At 44.1% G+C, this 23,884-nt stretch overlaps 3 protein-coding genes across 5 annotated transcripts; 1 reads left to right on the forward strand and 2 right to left on the reverse strand.

Annotated features, from left to right (window-relative positions):
- Positions 1–4,501: 4,501 nt before the first annotated feature.
- LOC133917025 (ubiquitin-conjugating enzyme E2 5A-like) lies at positions 4,502–7,504 on the reverse strand. 3 transcript variants are annotated; one of them, XM_062360970.1, is made up of 5 exons: positions 7,322–7,504; positions 7,131–7,218; positions 5,757–5,884; positions 4,913–5,017; positions 4,502–4,817 (listed from the first exon to the last, which is right to left on the reverse strand). In XM_062360970.1, the coding sequence occupies exons 2-5, from the start codon at positions 7,198–7,200 to the stop codon at positions 4,677–4,679; spliced, it is 444 nt and encodes a 147-aa protein (XP_062216954.1). In that variant the 5' UTR covers positions 7,201–7,218; positions 7,322–7,504; the 3' UTR covers positions 4,502–4,676. The 3 variants fall into 3 exon arrangements, with proteins under 3 accessions (XP_062216954.1, XP_062216963.1, XP_062216946.1); XM_062360979.1 differs by having other exon boundaries at positions 7,352–7,503; XM_062360962.1 differs by having other exon boundaries at positions 7,131–7,502.
- Positions 7,505–8,747: 1,243 nt separating this feature from the next.
- On the reverse strand, positions 8,748–16,789 carry LOC133917041 (vacuolar protein sorting-associated protein 25-like). Its single transcript, XM_062360990.1, has 7 exons — positions 16,539–16,789; positions 16,188–16,342; positions 15,131–15,270; positions 14,827–14,880; positions 14,617–14,705; positions 14,424–14,493; positions 8,748–9,020 (listed from the first exon to the last, which is right to left on the reverse strand). The coding sequence occupies exons 2-7, from the start codon at positions 16,244–16,246 to the stop codon at positions 8,899–8,901; spliced, it is 534 nt and encodes a 177-aa protein (XP_062216974.1). The 5' UTR covers positions 16,247–16,342; positions 16,539–16,789; the 3' UTR covers positions 8,748–8,898.
- A 4,110-nt stretch (positions 16,790–20,899) lies between these two features.
- Positions 20,900–23,866, forward strand: LOC133917056 (sphinganine C4-monooxygenase 1-like). The gene is made up of 2 exons (XM_062361013.1): positions 20,900–21,378; positions 23,227–23,866. Exons 1-2 carry the CDS (start codon positions 21,136–21,138, stop codon positions 23,791–23,793), a joined length of 810 nt encoding a protein of 269 aa, XP_062216997.1. The 5' UTR covers positions 20,900–21,135; the 3' UTR covers positions 23,794–23,866.
- The last annotated feature ends 18 nt before the right edge of the window (positions 23,867–23,884 follow it).

The following is a 23,884-nucleotide window of genomic DNA, read 5'->3' on the forward strand; positions in this document are numbered from 1 at the left end:
AATTTGCAAAAAACTTTTTATGAAAATTTTTTATGCGATTCATTTCGCAAGTTTTTTTCCACAAATTATCGAATGGGAAAAGGCTACTGCACTCTTGCTTGAACGGGAAGAACGGAAAGAGAGCTTACCAAAAACGGCAAAAGACGGGGAGTAGTCTACTTGCCACAGATGGGTTGTCGGAGGGTGCGCGAGAGGAGCTCCTAGCTCGCACGCGCTAATGATCACGCCCCCTAGTTTTGAAATCCATATATGACGAGGTATAAGGTTTAAGTGGCTATTCTTTTTCCCTTTTCCGGTAGCAGTAACGAGAGTCCGAGTGGCTCACCTGCGTGAAACAAACTTTTGGTGCAGGGTATAACTAGAAATGTCGAATGCAGCATGGACACGGATATGAGTATCGAAATCTAATTCAAATTCAAATATCTAATTTGGTAAAAAAAAAATCTAAACACATAAAATATAATTTAGAATCTGATATAGGTGTCGGAATCAGACTCGTATTTAGAATTACGATTCGGCACAAATTTTTTTGAACAGGGTCCGGTAACACTGATCATATGTCAATCGCTCTCTTCAGTCTTCGATCGTAGCACATTTGAGCATTTGAGTTGAACAGGGACGAGTGAATTCAACCAAGCACAGGCAAACATTGCTACACCAGTAAAATCTCACGCGACAACCAGTCGGTTAAGGCCAAGGGAATGAAAGGCAAAGGCGCGTCGAAAATTCTCTCTTTTTTAGCTGTCAAGTGCTCAAGTAGCATATACTGGTCACTGGAGTATAAATGGGCGCGCACTGTGCATGAATTGTAACACCCCGAAATTTTATCCTCAAAATTTTTGCTAAGAAAATAAAACAAATAAAGAACTGAAAAAAGAAGAAAGAAAAAGAAAAAATCCCTTCCCTTGGCCCTCTTTGTCTCCCTCCCTCTCTCTTGGCTTCCTTTCCCCTGAGTCGGCCCGATCCAACCCCCTCTTCTTTAACCCAGTCCTAGGGATGGCAATGGGTCTAGACCTATCGGGTTGTACCACCCCGTATCCGTATCCGTATCCGTGTGAAAAAATTACGCCTGCTATAATACCCATACCCGCACACGGGTACGAAATTTATCCATACCCATACCCGTGCGGGTAACGGGTACCCGACGGGTTACCCACACCTGAAAACTCACACTCAACGATTGGGAGGGGGTACAGAGGGTGAGGCGACGGCGGCGGCAGAGAGGGGTGACGGAGGAGGAAGCAACGGCGGCGGAAGCCACTGGGAGGGGCGGTAGAAGCCCACCTAGGCCCAACTAGCCCGATTGGGTACACAGGTACGAGTAGTAGGAGAACGGGTACGGGTACGGGTAGTAGGAGAACGGATCCGTACCCGCTCCACCCGATGGGTGACGATTTTCCCCATTAATAGACTCGCGGGTATGAGAAGTGGTCCATACCCGGCCCCTAATAGAGTAATTACCCGCTGGGTTTCGGGTTTCGGGTTTCGGGGCCCCATTGCCACCCCTACCCAGTCCTACACCCATGCGCGCTCCACGCCACTACGGCCCAGGCCGCCTCTCCCCATCTCCCTCCTCTCCTGCTAGCCCCAGCTCTGGGCCGTGACGGCGCCGCTAGCCCACATGTACCCGTGTCCCCTCCCCTCTCTGCCCTCGAGCCCATCGGTCAGTTCCTTCCCTCCAGTAGCTTCCCTTCCCTTTTCTTCTCTCAGCGTCGCGCCCGACGGATCCCGATTAATTAGTGCCCGTAATTGGAAGGAGACCACAGCCCGAGCACATACATGGAAGGACCGAGCGGGGAGAGGAAAGAGGGAATCAAATCACGACGCAATTAAGCTCGGGAACTCGGAATCCCCTAGTGCTATTGTCGTCATCCATCGAAACTAAGCCCAACGTGACCCTGCCTCCCCGAGTATAAATAGCCCCCATTTCCCCCTCTAGCCTCACAAGCATACTTGCAGCATTTCCCTCGAAAACCATAGCAACAGCGCCACCCAAGAGCCTCTACGAGTTCCCTCCGCCGTCGAGCTCGCTCGCTGTCGCCAAGCCGCCTTGCTGCTCTCCGGTGCCGACACGTCCCAAAAATGAGCTCCTTGCTATCCGACGATCCTCATCCATCGCTCGTCGTCAAATTCCAAGCCCTGCAACGAGGTTTTCACATGTCTCCGACGACCCTTCGTCGCGCCAGGCCACCGCCGCCACCGTCTTCTAGCAAGAGCCCTGGTAGGTGCGCCCTACACCGTCCGATCCTATGTTCTTGGTGTTTCAGCCTTGTTTTATTTTGCGATTAGACTTCATCGTCATAGAGGAGGAATTTGCAGGTTTCAAGGACCAAGAGTTCGAGCATCTCGCTGAGCACAGGGTGAAGGCAAGCTGTCATTGATGCATTTTGCTTCTAAGTTTTCTAAATGTTTTCATTTTATAAAGTTGTTGCTTATAGTCATTGATGGGAAAACCAAGTAAGGCTATATCTTAGTTTTCTTGTATCTACCTTATCGCCTCAGTTTTGGTGGGATCAAAGGTAGATTTGCTTAGCCATGCTTGGGAGTTGGATCACACTTGGTATAGTAATTTTGATAATGGTTATATGCAATGAGATAAAATTAGTGGTAATGTTTTTTATCAACATGGATTAGGAAATTAAGCAAGAGGTTGGGTTGGTTGCCAAGGACATGTGGATAGTAGTCTTGCTTAATTCGACTAAGAGACGATTCATGATGCGATTAGACCAAGCTTTATAGTATGACCATAAGCCTGGTATGGAATGTGCTTAACTGACTAATCAGTCTCTTCCAATATAGTGTAGAACAGGTGGTGGAACGAAGAACAAATAGAATTTCCCTAGAACTATAAGGCATAAGAAGGGGCTTCCATTGTTAAGGATATTTGTATCACACGGCAATGAAATCTTAACAGGTAGACACTTGTTGGGAAAAAATTTGCAAATACCTTGCATTAATAATACTGGCCGCACACCTTGAAAGTATATTAGTGTTTGATTGATACGGGCATAATGGATAATCACGTCTTGTAAATAAAGTGTTAAATTTATTAATCAACCATGTGCATAGTCATGAGCGACGAGAAATGACACATGATTAGAACATACTGGTTTTGGATATTTAGTTAGTGGTTCATTCATGGTTGCAGGAATCATGTTTGAGATGATCAATTTCGGTGAGGTGATTTATGTTAAGAAGGTTAATTCTTAAGGTTATTTAAATTCAGAATTTACTTTCCATTTATGTAAATGTTTTTTATTAAATTATGTCTTTATGCAAATAAATCCATGTAAGCTTTATTATTATAATTGTCTTAATTTCATTACTTTACCACAACTTACGGGTACGAGACTTACTTACACTTGCTATAACCACACAGATCAGTCGGAAAAAACACTAATGATTACTCCGAGAAAGACTGTTTTGAGATGTTGCTCTCTGCCGACTGCATGCAAGAATGAAAGAATAAATGATCTACACTAGCTGCGGTTTTATTTTTTTTACCATCAAAAATCATTTTGTAATGGATAATAACTTTTAAGTTATGACAATATACTTTTTTATTATCATCTATAAAGTCTTTGTATATTAAATTTGATACCTAACACAATATATGATACCAGTATTGATCTGTCCTTACACCGGTGGGTCCCGACATGAATGGAGTTGGTACGTGCGTGCAGTGAAAACGCATGGGCACGACTACTGCGTCATCGCGCAGAAAACAGCGAAGCATGTCGAGCAACCGCATCAACATTCGGCAAAAATTTAAAATTAGATAATATATAGACGTATTTATTAAAATAGATAATATATATTCATATTTACTAATTTAACATCTGTATTCGACTCACCGTATATCAAAATTAGATTTTCCATATACCGAAAATAGATTTTTCGTATACGATGTGCTAAATACAGATGCTAAATTAGTAATACGAATAGACCATATTCGACACACGATGTGTCAAATACAGACTATAGTGTCATATTCAGCACACGATATGCCGAAAATACTTTTTCCTGCCGAAATATGAACGTCATTGTTATTTACCAAATACGGATGCTAAATTAGTAAATACGACTATATATTATCTATTTCGGTAAATACACTCATGTATATTATCTAATTTTGATTTTTTGCCCAAAGCAAACTGCAGTAAAGTCTAATAGATAGATTCCTTAACACTGGAAGAAATCTCATCGTCAGACGAGTACCCGCCAAAACATTTGCTGCCAGCATCGCATGACAGAAAGAAGTATATGTCTATACAAACGCTTTTTACTGAAAAGAATACTAGAAAATTTATGACGTTGGAAGAAAATTCTGTTTAAAAATATAGAAGAAACCGAGAAGCACAGGCAGCGATGAGCTCAAGATTTTAGCAGAACAGCAAATGAGCTGCAGAGTGCAGAGGAGAATGGCACAAGAGCATCCACAGCAAGCAACTACTGCATTGCAGGCATTGGCTCGCATGGCCACATTATCCAACGCAAAACGTTCCAACCAAACACCAGTTTTGACATTCAGAATTACTGATTCAAGTGACACAATAGAACAGTCAGCATCACAGTGCACTGAACTGCAAACCCAATCTGATTCGTACAGCACACGAACACACAAGGAGACACGTCCAGTAATATGATGCAGCGGCATCGACTCCAGTGACCAGATTCTACATGGCGTACCTTTGGGTCCAGGTTCTCGCGGTTTTCTCATACTTGTGCCGATCCGTCTTGTACATGTGAGCGATCTCAGGAACCAGAGGATCGTCAGGGTTTGGGTCAGTCAGCAGCGAACAGATGGACAGCAACACCTATAAGCAAACAGAAAGCAAAAGTCTGTGGGATTTATTCATTCAACCTACTATGAAGGACCTACCAAGAATTGTTTGTAGATGGGATTACCAACCTTGGAAATAGTTAGTGCGGGACTCCATTGGTCCTTCAAGATGTCAAGGCAAATGCTTCCATTGCTGTTGATATTTGGATGGAACACCTTGGTACGAAACGCCACCTGCATATCGCATAGCGCAGGGGTCAGATACTTTGGACTCTATCGACTTTTGAATTTTAAGGATATGGGTATTCGATAAGGCAGATGAGTTTTAAGGCTTCAAAAGTTTCAAGCTTGCACATGAATTGTGATAACCACAAACAATAAGCACTTGTATCGATTGAGGACTGCCTCCTTCAAAATAACTGCATGACCACTTAAGCAATTAAAAAAGGCACACAGACAACTGTAGAAGCATTCTTGGTCCTTCGCCAAAATCCAGAAAAATGGAAGCAGTACACTGTAAAGATTTCAGAGGTAGAAAAACAACTCTGAACTATCATTAATGGTGCAGTTGACCTTGTACTTGTGCAAGACGATCACAACTTGATATATAAGAATCTGATTGAGCCTTAGCTTATAAATATCATTTTAAATCCCTTGATTTCATATATAGTACTACTGGGAACTAGTTCACAAGAATGGCTTTGAATGCTTTTCAGAAAGTATGTTTTTAATAAAAAAAGGTACACAATAAACACAGGCACATCCACTTACATACAAATACAGGGTTTATCAAGGTACTAAACACCGTAGATGTCAAGCGCATATGCCGGAGTCATGTTCCTAGGATGCGAAATGAGCTTATGCATATGCTTGTTTTTACAAAATAAAAGTGGGAAAATAATAACTATAAGAAAAAATGCACAGAAACAAGGATTGATAGATCAATGCTCAAATTCTCAATCAGCTACAGTACCTTTGGTGGTTTGAAAGGGTAATCAGGAGGGAAGTGGATCGTGACTAGGAAAACTCCACCAGCATATGGGCTATCAGATGGACCCATTATTGTTGCCTGCCAATGGAACATGTCTTCACCCACAGGACCTGTTAACAACAAGGTATGTGATTTGAGTGAATAAAATTCAAGGTTACACACTGCACTGAAACCATCTTATCCAATGGGCATAGGGTCGATATCTACAGATTCGATAGGGAACAGAACTTACAAGACAGATAAAAGAACTTGAAACAAGGTCAAAACAAATGGCACCAAGACAAAAAAAAAAAAACAATATTTCGCCTAACTAGGCCTTAGTTTTAGTTCAGAGTTTATTCTTTGAAAAACAGAGCAACTGCAAGGGCAGTCCTCCTCTAATAACTTTTGACTGCTTATTACTTCACGTGAACCATATCATCATGTTTCTACCGGGATCCACATGCACTCTAAAACCATAATTCTTTCTGATGTTCATGGTGCATCACCAAGCTCAACGGCACAACCCACACAAGGTGATACAAAATACTCAGCAAATTAATAATCATGGTTCTTTTGAATATAGTTTGCGTCCCGATTTGCACATGCCAACCAACTAGAGTAATGATGACGTATCAACTTGAAAGTGTTAATACATCAATAGAAAAGAAACAGGAGGATGTCTTTCAATTCTTTGAGCAGATCAAACTGAATTCGGGTTCCAGAAAATGATATACTGCTTTATACTAATGACTGAAATGTTACCTATAGAAAACAGCATGGGTGTAGCTAGTTTAAATTTTCAAATCTCTTGTAGATTATTCAAAAAAATAAGATAAATAACTAGTTAGTTTAATCCATAAATAAAACATAATAATCAAAATGTCCATCGATGTTTATGCTGCTAACTACTCGTTACATTGCTGGACAAATCAGACAATTCGATATATCACCTTCATCTTCCTTTTTTTTTGGGGGGGGGGGGGGGGGGCGGGGGCGCTAAGCATGTGATATTACTCCAAATATTTGTAAGTAATCCTCTTTAAAATCTGACAAATTGCAGAACAAAGTAAAGGTCTACTCCCGCAGATTGTCAACAACGAATTAGTACCTAAAAGTGAGCATGGAACCGATCCATTTCCATGCAACAACGTTCTAAGTTCTCATATCTATTCCCTCCTGTAGCACATGACCCACCACAAGGGTGTTTATCGGGTTAGTTAGGCTAGAAATTTATTGGTACAGTTCTACTGAATGAGGCAAGCACAGAACAAGAAGCCATCCAGAAGCATGTGTACAGAATCTGATTCCTACACAAGGGTACGGCTAAAAATGCAAAAACCACACAAAAATGAGCAAGAAAGAAAGCAATAGGACCTGCACTGCATGAGGTAGGAGGGTCCTTCTGCAGATCCTTGAGCTCCTTCTGAATCCTCTTTGACGCCATCTACCTTTCCTTGCCCCCCTATTTCCAGCAAACAAGATAAAAGAAACTATCAATCTAGCCCCATCACAAGTCATGCTTAGAGCATATCAGAGAGCACCCGCGATGTAAAAAAAAAAACAAGCCTGGCTAATTGAAGAATTGTTCTCTCAACTTCGCTTCTGTCTCCTCCTCCTCTCAAGGATCAATAATGGAGTTGGAGTTGGGGAAAGGAACCAGGACAAGGGTATGTATGTAAATTAGAATCCCCTCCTACAGGTTTGCGTGCTGGCTTTATTTATTCAGTTTCATCGACAGCAACAAATAAATGGATGGGGATGCAGATATGCATGTAGCTGACATGTGAGGTGGGCACAATGAGGGCTGAAATTGACGGCAAACTGTCGCTGATCCTATCGCAGAAATCAAATGCTGCTGCGCCCACAGATTCCTTTGATTGGGACGGCCTGCTGATTGATTCCTCGTGGTCTACCTGTCAGTGGCGGAAGGGGAGAATCGGGTTCTCGCAAGCTTCTGCTTGGGCGGCTGAGACAGTACAAATCATACAAGAAAACTACGGCGTGATTGGTTGTAATACGTGGTCTTCTCAGTATATGTCCTATATGTAGGTTAGAAAGAAATGTTAAATAAAGTTATATTCGTTAAAAAGAATAGTATTTAGTTAGTTGTATTTATCTGAATATGTTGAACTAAGTTTATGTTTACTTATCAAATTTGAAGTTATATGAACAGATATAAGAATTAAGATTATAATTAATAGTTCACATGAAGTTAATTTTATAACACGGATAAGTAAAATTGTCTATATGAATGAATATAAACCCGTAATGATTGGTTACTCCTATCGTTTTATGACAATGATAAATGAGAGAATTTGATTTGAATATCTTTTTAGGATATGAGTGTATATTTACATCAGACATTAGTCAGATCATAATCTTATCCTGCAGTCAACCAATCAAGCCCCTAGCAGCTTCGTTGAAAGATGAGAAGAATCTATTTTGTTTCGTCAACTGGCTCGGTTCTAGGAAGGTTCTCGATTTCTGGTGCCTACCAACATTTCAGATGGGCGCAGCCCCACGGGAAAAGCAACGAAAATTTGAGCATCTTCTACACGTACAAAGAGTCGTTCTAACAATTCTGTAAGGGTAAAACAATTTCTTTTTGCCCTAAAAAAAGAACGCAGTAAAAAAACAAACGATGCATGTGATAAATAAATAGATAAATGACCCAAAGGTGGTGTTTGTTTGCTTCGAAATAACTTGCAGGCATTGAAGCCATTTCAAAAGAATTTTGTATGAATTCCAGGAGTTTTTCCCTTTGCTCCAAATCACGAAAAACTAAACTTTCCTGAATGATTCAATTCCTATAACATTCTCCCGTTTCAAACAACCCCTAATCCATCTCACATGACTGTTTTAATACCTCTGATTAGATAGAATAATAGAGAAATTAATTAGCATAAGAGGCGAGAGCCATTCAACCGTTTCTTAGATGTTTTATAGGTGTGATCGTTTTGTTATAGGTGTGGTCATTTCAGACTACGGGCAAAGACGAAAAGCTCACTTAACAACCGCAGCACTGAAAAACATGCAGACAAATACCCAACAAGAGTGTAATCAGCATACTGCTATACAGGGACGCATGTTCAAAGACACTGATCAAAATTATTGGTCTGCCTGTTTGAGAACTGCAAAAAGTTTAGACAGAAAATTTTACGCCTTCGTCATCTGCTGAAGTGCCTTTAAAGACAGCTGCTTTGCCCTTTTGTTCCAACAGCCGCAAAGCCCGCATGAGAACACCACGATCAATTCCCGCAAGTTCTGTAATACAAAAGAAATAAATCAAATGTGGCAACACACTTCTGGCAGGATAAAGAATAGCTTTGTTTCGAGCTATATGCTTAGGTTTTCCTTATGACGCACACAGTTCATGAATAAATGACATATCTAGACATCATCAAGTGTTTTTACTGCAAGTTGCTGCGACGCAATGGAGAAAATACGTTGAGCCCCAGATATACTGATATTTCAAGACAATGGCAAATCAAATGCTAATCTCATCATTGACATGTGGGGGCAGCAGTACAGGCACAAGCACAAGGAGTCCCAGGCGACGGCTTCTTCAGCTTGATTAGTTAGAGATAAATTAGAAATAAGATAGATGAGTTAGAGATAAATTAGATTTGGTAAGAGATAAGAATTGGTTAGTTTGAATTGTTGCTATATAATGCCACTGGATTCATTTGATCAAGAAAGAAGATAAAACCCCAAAATCACCCTATCCCGAGCCTTGTCCCTAGGCGCGACGCCATGGCGCCACCCAAGTTCAAGCGCTCGGCTCTGCGACCTCCTCAAAACCCTCATTCCCTCCACTGCTACTTCCTTTGTTCACGGCGCCCTTCCGCCTGCTGTGATAATTTGGTATCATAGCCAAACGCCGCGTTTGCGATGTCAATCTGGACGACATTGTTTGTCAGCTCGCCGAGATGAGCTCTAGCTTCTCCAGGCAGTTCGCAGACATCGGCGAGCAGTTGATGGCCCGAGCGCAGAATCTCAAGCAGATCCCAGCCGAGATGAACTCTAGATTCTCCAGATAGTTCGCAGACATCGGCGAGCAGTTGATGACCCAAGAGCAGAATCTTAAGTAGATCCCAGGCATCAAGGGGGACATCTCCGACTTAAAGAACCAGGTGGTGGCTCACAACCTGGCGATCTCTGGGGAACTCGAGCGGATCTGGGCACGGCCTAGCACTCGACGACGAAGAAGAGACGATTGACGACACGACCAAGACCAAGCGTAGCGCGCAACCGCTGAAAAAGCCTCAGGAGACGACCGACAACCACGACAAGCGGGTCATGGCGTGCTACTAAGCTGGATTTCCCTCGCTATAACAGAAAGGGCAACCCCTGCCATGGCTCAACAAGTGTGAACAATTTTTTAGGGGAGTATAGACGCCGGAAAACCGCAAGGTGTGGTTCGCTTCGTTCCACATGGAGGACAACGCGCAACAGTGGTACTTCAAGTTGGAGCGGGACCATGACATGCCGTCATGGGGGAGCTTCGTCGAGCACGTACATCATTGTTTCGGGCCGCCAATTCAAGATAATCACCTGGGCAAGCTTTCTCAGCTTCGGCGAACCAGGACAATGGCAGATTACCAAGAGAAGCTCCTGGCGCTAGTTTGATGCTGCAACGACGTGACCGACAGATCTTCACGACGGGCCTCCTAAATCCTCTACGGACGGAAGTCGAGCTCAAACACCTGCAGACGCTGGAAAAAGCCATGTACTTGCCCCCCGCATTCGAGAGACGTGCTCGGGTACAAGCAGCAGTTGACACACCACGCGCGTGACCCAGTGCGCCACGGGCGGCCGCCCCAACGAAGGAGCAACCGGGGGGCGAGGCGACGATTGGGAACGCTGCTCCGCGCCTGCGACGCTTCAAGTATTTAACACCGCGGAGATGGCTGATCGCCAGGTGAAGGGTCTTTGCTTCAACTGTGATGAGAAGTTCGGGCCACTCGACTACCCTGATGGCGGCAGGGGCTACAAGTTCGATAGGGAGCCAGAGGAGCCAGAAATCTCGTTGCAAACGCTCTCGAGCATCAAGCACAGTGAGACCATGAGATTGTCGATGGTCATTAGCCGCAAGACATTCCAGGCGCTTCTCGACTCAGGCTCGACTCATAATTTCCTGTCCGAGGAAGCTACGCGCGAGGCCGGCCTCATGCCCAGTGATCGACCCGGGCTCAATGTTGCGATGGCAAACGGCAACTGAGTTTCAAGCTTGAGCGTCTACCATGGCGAAAACATGCGCATCGGAGATGAGACGTTCAAACTGGATTTCTACGCCATATTACTAGGCGAACATGACGTGGTCCTCAGAGTGCAATGGTTGCACACTCTCAAGCCGGTCGTATGGGATTTCGACCACATGACCATGTTCTTTTGGCAATCGTATCAACGTGTGACTTGGAAGCATATGAAGAGAGGTGGTCCACGACCAGTGCTGCAAGCCTGTACCGCGCAAAATCTGCTAGAGGCACTGTTGGCCGAGTTCCAAGAGCTCTTCGAAGAACCATCAGGGTTGCCGCCCGCCCGTGATTGCGACCATCGCATTCATCTAATGCCGGGCACAGGCCCGGTGGTGGTGCGACCATCTCGATATCCTCCATTGCAAAAGAACGAGTTGGAACGCCAATGCGCCAGCATGCTACAACACGTCTTGATTCGCAAAAGCACATCGGCCTATTAGTTCCCGTACTGCTTGTAAGAAAACAAGATGGACCTAGCGTTTTCACATGGACTACCGAGCGCTAAACGAAAAAACAGTGAAGGACAAGTTCCATATTCCCGTCGTCGAGGAGCTGCTGGACGAGATGAAGGGCATGTGCTTCTTCACCAAGCTAGGCCTATGCTCGGGCTATCACCAAGTCCGGATGCACATCCCGGACATACACAAAACGGCATTCCGGACCATGAAGGTCTGTTTGAGTTCACGATGATGCCATTCAGCCTTATGAACATGTCGACGACGCTCCTTGCCCTTATGAACTCCGTCTTGCGGCCCTACTTACATCGGTTTGTGCTTGTCTTCTTTGACGATATTTTGATCTATAGCCATTCGCCTTGTACTCCAACTTTTGCAGCAACACTGGTTGTTCCTGAAACGATCCAATGCTACTTCGGGGGAGAGGGAGGTGGCCTATCTCGGCCACGTGGTGTTGGCAAGTGGCATCGCCATGGACCCGTCAAAGATCTAGGCGATCACAGACTGGCCGCGTCCCACGTCGGTATGTGCACTCTAAGGCTTCTTAGGGCTCGTGGGATACTACCGCAAGTTCATCAAGAACTTCGGAGCGATCGTCGCACCATTGACGAGCCTCCTCAAGAAGGAAGGCTTCTCTTGGTCGTCCGAGGCTGAGCACGCCTTCACTGAGCTCAAACACGCTTACACGCCCTAATGACGATACATGTTCTCCAGTTGCCAAACTTCATTGTCGACTTCATAGTGGAGTGCGATGCATCGGGCTCAGGCTTTGGGGCAGTGCTCCATCAGATCAGGGCGAAGGGGCAATTGCATATTTCAACAAGCACACGTCGGCAAGGCATATGAAGCTGGCGGCCTATGAGAAGGAGTTGATTAGCCTAGTGTACGCGGTGCGCCATTGGCGCCTGTACCTTTGGGGGCATGCTTTCATCGTCAAGACCAACCAGTATGTCCTGAAATACTTGTTGGATCAACGTCTCTTGACAATCCCACAACATCGCTGGGCCAGCAAAATGTTTGGTTATGATTTCAGGGTCGAATTCAAGCCTGGCAAGCTCACGGTGGCTTATGCGCTTTCACGCCGTGACACTCCGGAAGACAAGGGCGGACACCTCTCGGCGATCTCAGAACCACGATTCGATCTCCTGGAAGACATTTGTTAGGAGACAACCACTGTGCCCGAGCTGGTGGAGTTAGCGGCCAAGGTGAGCCATGGCAACATGGGGGCCGGGTGGGAGGTGCGTAACGATCTAGTCCTCCATGACCGTCGGGTGCACATTCGCGTCGCATCTCCACTAGTGGCCACCATCCTCATGGTTGCGCACAAACCTGGGCATGAGGGCATGCAGAAGACCCTTCATCGGGTGCGTTACAACTTCGAATGGGCCAACATGAGGCGCGATATGGAGGAGTTTGTACGCGCTTGCGCCGTCTGTCAAAGGAACAAGGTGCCAACGCTGCATCCTGCGGGTTTGCTGCAGTCTCTACCAGCACCCGAACAGGTTTGGGAGGATGTGGCGATGGACTTCATCAAGGCGCTTCCAAGGGTACATGGAAGGTCGGTGATCATGACGGTTGTCGACCATTTTTCCAAGTACGCTCATTTTGTTCCCCTGGCACACTCGTATACAATGGAGACTGTGGCCCGTGCATTCTTCACCAACATCGTACACCTCCACGGACTGTCGGTCACCATAGTCTTTGATTGGGACCCGGTGTTTACTAGCTGGTTTTGGCAAGAGCTCTTTAAGTTCTCCGGCGTCCGGCTACTCATGAGCACCGCCTTCCATCCTCAGACGAAGGGGCAGTCCGAGGCGGTGAATAAGGTGATCACCATGTATCTCAGGTGCATGACTGGAGACCGGCCGCATCAATGGATCCAGTGGCTACCATGGGATGAGTACTTCTACATCACCTCCTACCACACAACGCTCTAGACGACTCCGTTTTGCATGGTCTATGGCCGCGATCTGCCTTCACTGCAAATATATAATTTGGGAACTGCCAGAGTGGTTCCTGCTGATCAAATACTGAAGGACCGAGATGCCTTTCTTCAAGAGGTCCATGAGCATCTTCTCCAAGCTCAGCAACACAACAAGCATTTCTATGACGACAAGCATTGGCAGTTGTTCTTTGAAGTAGACCGGTGGGTTTGGTTGTGCCTCCACCATCGCACTGCTACAACTCTCTATGACGCTACTCCGAACAAGGTGTCTGCGTGTTTCTACATGCCCTACAAGGTGATTGAGCGCATTGGATACGTGGCTTATCGCCTAGATTTGCATCCAAGAGCCCGTTCGCATCCGATGTTCCACGTTAACCTCTTGAAGCCATTCATTGGAGAACCACCGAAAGCGCCACCATCGCTGCCACCGGTTCATAATGGGCGTGCCATTCCAACGCCTAACCGTGTGGTGCGCTCCTGGCTATGCCATGGTGAGTGGCAGATATTGGTGCAGTGAATGGGAAGACCAACGTCAGAAGCCTCTTGGGAGAGTGTTCCAGAGTTTTGGCTCTGTTACCCAGCGTTCCAGCTTGACGATGAGCTGTTTCCCGAGGGAGGGAGAGATGTCATGTGGGGACGGCAGTACAAGTGCAGGCACAAGGAGTCCCAGGCAACGGCTTCTTCAGATTGATAAGTTAGAGATAAATTAGAAATAAGATAGATGAGTTAGAGATAAATTAGATTTGGTTAGAGATAAGAATTGGTTAGTTTGAATTGTTAGGCACCAAGGCTATATAATGCCACCAGATTCATTTGATCAAGCAAGAAGAGAAAACCCCAAAACCACCCTATCCCGAGCCTTGTCCCTAGGCACGACGCCACAGCACCGCCCAAGTTCAAGCGCTCAGCTCTGCGACCTCAAAACCTTCCTTCCCTCCACCACCACTTCATTCGTTCACGGTGCCCTTCCACCGACTATGACAATCACTGTGAAGTTTTTCAAACTCACTAGTTCCACGTGTATCAATTCCAGAGCGTATTTCTTCAATAGTCATTACTTCCAATCCATTATCCTTTACCTGCAAGCACAAGGCAAAGAGAAATATTATTATTATGACACAATGAACAAATTGCCGCTATTTCTTCATAGGGAAAATTGCTAGCTTCTCAGGAAATATGTCAAACAGAAAAGGAAGACTTACAAAGTTCAATATGTAATTGGCCCAATCCTGTATCCGTAGCCAAAGAATAAGGCACTTTTTGTGACCTTTGTCCATCCACTCTGCACGTCCTGCAGTTTCAGCATGATTTCAAACAGATGCTGAACATCAAACCAAATTACACCACACTGCCTAAATTTACCATAAAAACTGCAACAATAACTAAATTTTTTAGCAGTGTACAGAATGAACCTTCATTAACAAGAGCTGCGAGGAACACTTCCTTTGCTTCATGGCTAAGAGATCCTGCATTACACAAAGCCTATAAATTCAGTACACAAAAATATAGTAGTTTAGTCTAGTGAAATAATTTTACATGTATAACTAATACGGCATGCTCAAAATGACCCTCTGTGCAAATTACCATTATGCCAGAGTACTAAGCATAAATTTTCAGAGAAACAAATGATCTCTACAATTACTCTAATAAGACATATTTTGGATGAATAGCAGGAAGCAATGTGTCAAAGATAGGATTAAGATAAATGAATATTACTCTCAATCTTGGGATTGGAGAACAAGGGAAAATCTTCTTCCAGGGAGATTATATGTATATTTTGGCTTCTACAGTAATCAAGTATCAGATCTTTCCATAGCTGCACTTGTGTTTCCCGTGTTTCACGCACAGGCTGCAAACTGCATATTAGCATGCTACAACTGTCAGTTCTGATATTCGAAAGAACGGTTGAAAACAACTTCTAGTGGAGTTTTTTCAGAGATTTAGATATAATGAAGCGGGAGTTTGGTAATGAATAAGCATGTAAATGCAGTTATTCATCAATTGATACGAATAGGCTCTTAAAACACGGGAGAAGTATCACCATCCAATGGAAGACAACTAGCTATGAAATAAAAACATCACAATTCTACATAGAGTACCAATATGATAGGAAACTAACATTCATGTACAAGATATTGCTTCAGACTATTACTTTTCAAGAACAAAATATCGATTCAGATATGTTAAACTAGTGCATAACCTTGAAAATGTAGTTTAGCAATACTCTGGCGTTAGTGGTCATAGTCTATAACATGTCCTGTGATACCTAATTTACATTAAAGTGTAACCACAAACCAATTATGTACTCTGTTGTTTGTCCAGCAAACTAAGTTCAATGCCAAACTAACAGTTCATCATGGGAATTGGATAGATGGTATACTCCCTAAACTAAAAACTCTGCAGAAATAGAAAACAAGCACGAGCGGTATGTCACAATACTGTTTTTAGACAGACTAATCCACTACGTAAGCATAAAAGCAAGTATCTGAACCACAATAGTACATTAGTACTTGAACGCTAGGAGCACAAAATTTCTATCGATTTTTTCGCCCTGAAAACACTGATTAAATCTACACCCATCACCAATTCAGCAATATCTCGAAGTCACTTCTTCCTCGTACTGCTGCGAATTTCGCAGATAACAGAATTATGTATCGTGAACTTGTAGCATTGTTGTTGACCGCACGGGAAGGCCTCGTCTAACGTTCACTTGAGAGTTCATAGTTGGACGAAAAACAAAAGGCAGCGGAGAGAGAAAGAGAGGAGGGATTACGTGAAGTATGGCGGGTAGTTGAAAAAGGGAGGGAGCCTGAAATCCCCCAGCTTCTGCATCTCCGCAACAGCGCCCGCTCAAAAAAAAAAATCCACGGTTTCCCTGCAGCAATCCGATCTGCCAAACGCGGATTAACGCCGCTCACCAAACGCGAACTGCATGCGGAAAGATAAACTCGTATTACTACTCCACCACGCAGCACGAAAATCGCAGCGAAGTACTCTGATTGGACTACCATCCCAGAAAGGGAGAAAGATTGGACTGGACTCTGATTGCTCATAGCACAGGAAGGGAAGATCCAGAATAAAACCAACTTGTAGGAGGATCCATCCGAGCAAGCTCCATCCTTACCAGTGGACGCAGAAATCAACCCCCAAGTCCGGACGGGGACGGATCTGAACTTCCAGCACCAGCAGAGGGGAGGAGGCCCGGGCAACGAGCCAACGACTACGAGAGAAGAATCCGAGATGACGCGAGCATCGGTGGAAGGGAACTTGGAGGTGCCGTGTGGGTTCGGCGAGGGGCCGGGACGGGAGGAGGGCGTCACGAGCCGACCGCCGGCGGCCGGGGAGGCGAAATTGAGGAGAGGCTCTGGCTTCATTTTGGGCTTGAAATCTTCTTCTATCTAACTAGCCCATCCTGATAAGCCCATATGGCCTAAAATTAATAGGCTCGCGATACCTATCGGGCCGGGCCACCAGTGTTGACTTACCAGGCTTGGGGCGGTTGGACATGCACGTACGTGAAGCATTTCTCCGTCAGCGAGACGAGAGCAAAGGGGCCTGGCAAGTTTGGATATTTTTATATTTCGAAAAACAAAAAAATGTGAAAATAGGCATTCATTTGAAAAAAATTACAAAACTAAGGATACTGCTGCCCGTTGAATGTAGAATGATGCTATAATCTAGCTCTTAAAAAAATACAACTCAACCAATTACTTGTGCCATGAGAATAAATGTTATTATGCAGAGCCTGACACATTCTATGCAATAATTTTTTTTTGATTCTCACTGTACAGATTACATTTTCGTCTAAAAACATTTGGATAGCTAGATGGTAGTATCCTATACATCACTAATTTTTTTGAACTTCTCATGATTATTTCAAAAGTATTTTGAATTTTAAGAGCAATAAAATGTAACATTTTTTTATTTTTAAACTCGTTGCCCATTGGTATAGCGAATATGATCTTTTTAGAGCATGTGTCTGATTTTAATGATTAATGTAACATAGTTAATATGACTAATATATTTATCAAGTATATTTTTTTTAAGTATATCTCATAGATATATTATATGAAGAAGTCATCGAAGTGAAACTCAAGAAAGTTTGAATTGAACGAGTTCAGAGAAAATTGCACTCACTGAATGATCCGGTGATCAGTAAAGTATACACGCCAAAGCATTTTTCAAGAGCGGTATTTTGGTGCAAAGGAGTTTTGTACATAACGGATGGTCCGACGATCATAAGCTTGTGCACACCAGAGCATTCTCAGATGAAGATGAAAATGCAATACATGTTGGATGGTCTGGCGATGAGGAGTTGACCACACTTGAGCATTTTTCAGGAGATGTTGCAACAGCTTGTCTGGTGTGGTTGTACACATAGGATAGTCCAATGATTAGAGGACCTACATGTCGGATAAATGAACAGTGAGAAATGGCTTGGTTGGCTCTAAATATACACAACAGATAGTCTGGTGATGGAGTTTAAGGTTACACCAAAATATATGGTGTTTGCAATGAGTTTGAGTGCGGGTCTAGCAGCTAGTTTTTGTTGTTACACAGCCGGATAGTTCGATGTTTGTATTGTTGTAACGTCAGATCATCTAATATTCATAATCTTTTTTACTGTGGGAGCAACGACTAGTTCATGGATTTGATGCTATAAACACTCCTTACCCAGGCATTTAAGTGTGTTGTAGTCCAGAGAAGGACATAGACACTTAAGAAGACATTTAAGCTATCAAATTGTTAAAATCGATCATTTAAGGTAATTAAAAACAAGATTAGGAGGTGATTAGTACTAATAGACCTAGAGAGAATTACTGCTAGGTGTTGCTACTTAGAGAGTGGATCAAGAAGTGATCCTATATTATACCAAGTGGTAGATTAGCATCTTAGAGTCTTGTTGACTCACTGGCATCGTGAGCCTTGGTGTGGAGCGGCGACAAGAAGCTTGTACAAAGATACAGAGACCTTTGTCTTGGTAGCTCAAGCTCCGAAGTGAAGATAGTGGTAAGTGATCAGAAGAGAGACTTATGATGAGATCTTATCTTGGTGGCTCAAGGGTCTAACCGAGTGCCGTTCGGAAGCTATAGTCTACGTGATTGCTTTAACGTGGATTAGAGGTGGTGTTTATGTCATCAATATTATGAGATAAAAATCTCTTATACCGAGTTTGCTCTCTCTAATATCTTTACGTTTTCGCATTGACATATTTGCAATCTACATTCGAATGTTTACCTTCGTAGAGTAATTTGTAGGATTAACTATAGGTTACAAAACTTTTTAAATAGTAGAGTAGACACACTAAATGAACATAGAACATATTTAGATACAAATGACATATGTTCTATATTTATCTTGTGAATACACTAGAGTGGTTTGTTAGGATTAGCTATATATTGCAAATCTTTTTAAATATTAAAGTAGATACACTAGATAAACATAGGACATATTTATATAAAAATTGATATATATTTATCTTATAAAATTTTTAAAGCCAATTAATTTTAGTGTTCTAATTCACTCATCTTATATAACACCATCGATCCCTACAGTTGGAAGTACTTATCATCCCTCTAACGAGCGACGGAAATATAGTTATGCATCTTTTTAAAATAAATACATATTTATATATTTTGTTATTTTTGAGATATAAAAATAAAAAAAGGTAGGTAAGTTTGCGAGAGCAAAGTATACACGCGCGACTCGTGGGTAGTGTGAGACAAAATGCAGGCCACATTATTAATAATACGAGTTGATCGGTCTTAAAATTTAGATCCTATTTATTTTAGCTTTTAATTTTGGAACAAATGTTGAAACAAACAAACTAATTTTAGAGTGATTATAAGAATCAAAAGTTGTTTTTATAACTAGAATTTAAAAGCTCGTATTTGTGTATTCTAAGTGATGATGTTCCGAGGCTGACAATATGATATTATATATATTATACATTTCGTCCACATAAAAAGCTAATCAACTTTGAATAATCGGCTTTTTAAAATTCACAATACAAAATCATTTTTTCAAAAAAAACGGCTGAAACCAGTAGGGTCTTAAAAACGACGCGGATAGCGAGTTGACCGGTCCATCCAAGTATGCTCTTTCTTCAAGAAACAAACAACACGGACGGAACAATCACTAAACACTGTTCCAGTTCAACGAAAACGAAAATCAGACGGTGCTGTTACCCAACGTGCCCTACGTGACGCCTGCCGTAAAACAGATGACGTCGGTATGAACTAGTCGCGCTCGGCGTCTGCGAGTGCATTAATTTCTCGCCTCCTGGCAAATTAGACCGGCCGGCCGTTTGTGGTCGATGCATGTCTCGGTCCCGCCATTATTTATTTATCTAGTGTTTCGAACGACCGCGTCAGAGTCGTTAGCAGCTAGTAGTAGCAATCAAATTTAGGGTCCGATCTGCCACACTCCCAACTGCCCCAGACCTGCAACTCCACAACTGGACGAAATGCCCGACGCCGACGGGGAACGCGATACTCGCTGCTAGCTCTCGGCAGCCGCCACACGGCGCGGCTGCGAGCGCGAATGCAAGGGAACCTGATAAGCGCGGTTTGTTAATTTAGGGTGTGTTTGGTGCTTGGGATCTTTCTCCTTCTGTACAACAGATGTGTAGATTCTTTTTAATTTTTTTTACTTGTATCTATTATTTAAGTTTAGTCCGATAGATATAAATATATGGTATTATCTTAGTCGACAATCTGACTCAAAAAGTGAGCCTAACAGTTAGTATTATAAATTAATCTTTATATTAGTAACCAATCATCATCTTAACTCTTACATCTACTATTATAGTGTCAAATTCAATCAACTAAATATAAACTTAATTTATTATATTTAGATATATACAGCTAATAAAATATTTTTCTTTTTAATAAATACTCAGTACCGCTTAGCACAATTGATTATACGGGACAGTGTTAGGAAACAACCTTGCAGCATCTGCAAACCGAGGAACGTGCAAAATTCTTCCAGGATTAAATTTCGGCGGCTGAAGTTCAGCCGTGCCAAGGCTTGGAAACGCTGGAGATTCTTCTCGGGAGTTGCCGACCAGTCGCAAATAATTAATCAGGTGGGGCGATAGCCTGTCATGCATGTCAAACTTTGTGATCACGTCCTGTCTTACGTAGAGATGGCAACACTTAAAATCCCTATAGATAGAGGATATCTATCTGTATTTGTGAGTGTATTTTTAAATTTGTGTCCGTGCTCTATGAGTACATTTCTAAATTTGTGTCCATGCTTATTACCAGCTATGGATAAAAGGTTTGCGTACTAAAATCTACTACCATAAAAGGTTTGCGTACTAAAATTTCTTATCCGGGTCTGATGTAGTCGTTGTGGGATATCAACACGGTTGGAATCTCCATTAAAAAAACACGGTTAGAAAGTTCTACTTTTCTTTAGTGTATATACCTTGCGCTTCTTACACTGCCCGGTCCATAAAGTCACCAAGACTCGCTCCCTTGGATCACGCCTGCCCAGTCCAGTCCGTCTTGGCCCATACATATATATATATACCTCGGCACCTCGCATGCACCGAGAATGGCAGTAACAAAACATAGCACAAAGCTGTCGAGGCTGAAAGGCTACCCAAGCACAAGCGCTTGGCAAGTAGCAGCTAGCTCTCGTTTCTCAAGCCGCCGCGGGCCTCTCCTCTCTTGCCTGCTCGCTCTCGCGCGCGACCATCGGCAGTGAGAGCAGTGATGGCCCTGCTGGGGTTCATGGGCGTCGACGAGCTGGTGGTGACGGTGGCGCCGGTGGCCGTGTATTGGGTGTACTCGGGGATCTACGAGGTGCTGCTGCGGCGAACCACGGTGCTGGACAAGTACAGGCTGCACTCGAGGAGGGACGAGGAGACCAAGAACATCGCCTCCAGGAAGGACGTCGTCAAGGGCGTGCTCCTGCAGCAGGCCATCCAGGTCGCCATCTCGGTCGCTGTGCTCAAGGTACTTAATTCGTTAAGCTCCACACTTCAACATCTAACGCATGCATGCCTTAATGCCTAAGTATTTCCGTCAAGGTTGACAATGTAGCTTCCACTTTTGCATGCTGTCTTCTTCCTTTGCGTGCTTGGTTTGGATCACCCAAGGAAAGAAAAAACGGAGCTTCCGTGCACGTGTTTTGTGCTCTGTGCGCAATGTGTGTTCTCGGTTTTTTTTTTCCCTTAATAGATATTGTATTTGACATGAAATGGTTTTGGCTTGAAAATTAATCCAAAGCACACCTCTGTCTTCAGAGAACAAAGTAGGACAGATATTATACCATGTGTAAGCACAACTGGGACGAACAAGAGTAACTAAAAATAATTACGAGGATGGTTAAAGTAATAGACGCTCGGTGGTGGGGATCAGTAGAACACGACAAGACAATCAGGGATTTCAATTTCGTTTTATAATTTTTTTAATTTCGTTTCACAATTTCATGAATTCTCGGTTATTTTTCATCTTATGCCATGTGGTCCTACATGCCAGTGAACAAAAATTACATAATTAGATATTTGTTCTCCTTCAACATTCTTAAATTTCACAAAATTTTACCAAAAATTTGGTGAAATTTTAATCCTGAACTGATATCTATCTGGTCAGAAGTCAGAACTCGGAAAAAAGGAGGTGCGTCTGGAACCGGTGAATTCATTCATGGCAACGTTTCCCCCAGCAGCTTCAGACCTCCAGTTCAAGCATGTGCTTGCATGACCTTCGAGGCGTCAAAGTCTGAAACGGATGCCATGCATCAAAGTCAGGGACTAATGTTAGACTAAGAACGACCATAATGTTTATTAGTACTAATAATTATTATCGTATCTCCTAATAATATTATAATACTTTATATTTTTATTTTCAATAACTATCATATTTTCTACATTCAACTACTCTTCCTCTCTCTCGAGTCCACATTTCATCATCTATCAATAGTATTATAGTCTCATGTTTCCGCTGCAAATTTGCGGCCCCCTCCTTCCGTCCGCTTCCCTGTAGTGGCACTTTAGTGCTAGATGGAGGCTCTGCTAAGTGCTGCTTTGCTCACTCGACAGTAGCAAATCAACACTGTAGCACTATGCACTGGGATGGTTAGGGATGATGTCTCTGCTGGAGTCGGTCTAACTAGGTAATAAAGTGAGGTTGGGTGTTAATGAGTATTAGTTATTGTAATAAGTATAATATATTTTACTAAAATATCTTAAGATAAGATTCACGTCACAATATATATACCTTATGATCTGGTAATAACACTATGTCGGCAACAAGTTTTTTTTAGAACTATCTACCTCCACGTTGTATAATGTCGATAGTAAAATCTTACTCCCCTGTCTTATCCTCCTACTGCGGCTGCTCTCGTCGTGACTGCTGACCCCAGCTCTTCCTTGGTTCCTTTACCTGTGTCGCAATTTACATTCTTTTCGCAGCACCGGACATCATCATATTTAACGCGAACCGCCTTGTTGCCCGACCCAAAATCAGCATTGACAGCAGAAGCGTATTTGCCAAGGCAAGCTGATCGAGCTGAGTGTAGCCTCTGCCGTGCTTCGCCTGCTCGGCGTTCATCCGAATGGAATGGCTAGCCTGACAAGCATTGAAGAGTAGTCCTGATCCTTGAAGGCCTTAACCACACAGGTGTCTCAGCCTCACCGCTGGTCAATGCCGATGTGCTGTCCACAGAGCAGCCTGTTGCACACGCGTACGTAGGTGCGCTGGTGTTTCCATGCACCGTGCGTACACTTGCACCGACACTTCCCTGCTCATCTGTGGTGCTCATCCTTAATGCACCCAACTAATCTGTCTGGCGTTCTTGTGCAGCTGACGGGCGACGGAGACGGTGCCGCCGCCGACCGCGCGGCGAGCCTGACGCCGGAGCCGTTCCTGGTCGTGGCGGCGCGGTTCGGAGTGGCCATGCTCGTGCTGGACGCGTGGCAGTACTTCATGCACCGTCTGATGCACTCGAGCCGGTACATGTACCGCCGGTTCCACTCGTGGCACCACCGCGTGGCCGCGCCGTACGCGTTCGCGGCCCAGTACGGCCACCCGGTGGACGGCGTGCTCACGGAGACGCTGTCGGGCGCGGCGGCGTACCTGGTCTCGGGGATGTCTCCGCGCGCCGCGGCGGCATTCTTCGTGTTCGCCACCGTCAAGGGCGTGGACGATCACTGTGGCGTGGCGGCACCCTGGAACCCGCTGCACGCCGCGTTCGGGAACAACACGGCGTACCACGACGTGCACCACCAGCGCGGCGGCGGGCGACGCAACTTCTCGCAGCCCTTCTTCGTGGTCTGGGACCGCTTGCTCGGAACGCACGCCCGGTACGCCGTGCTCCCTAGGGACGGCGGTGGGTTGAAGGTTAAAATCTTCGAGGATCAGATGCACTAGTACCCCACCTTTTTGCAATATTGCAGCCTGGCACCACGCCAGGCTGACCTCGTCTACCATTTTGTTCTGGCTTGGAGCAGGTGCCTCGTCC

This window comes from Phragmites australis, chromosome 1, assembly GCF_958298935.1.
Source record: "Phragmites australis chromosome 1, lpPhrAust1.1, whole genome shotgun sequence".
In the NCBI taxonomy this organism is placed as follows: domain Eukaryota; kingdom Viridiplantae; phylum Streptophyta; class Magnoliopsida; order Poales; family Poaceae; genus Phragmites; species Phragmites australis.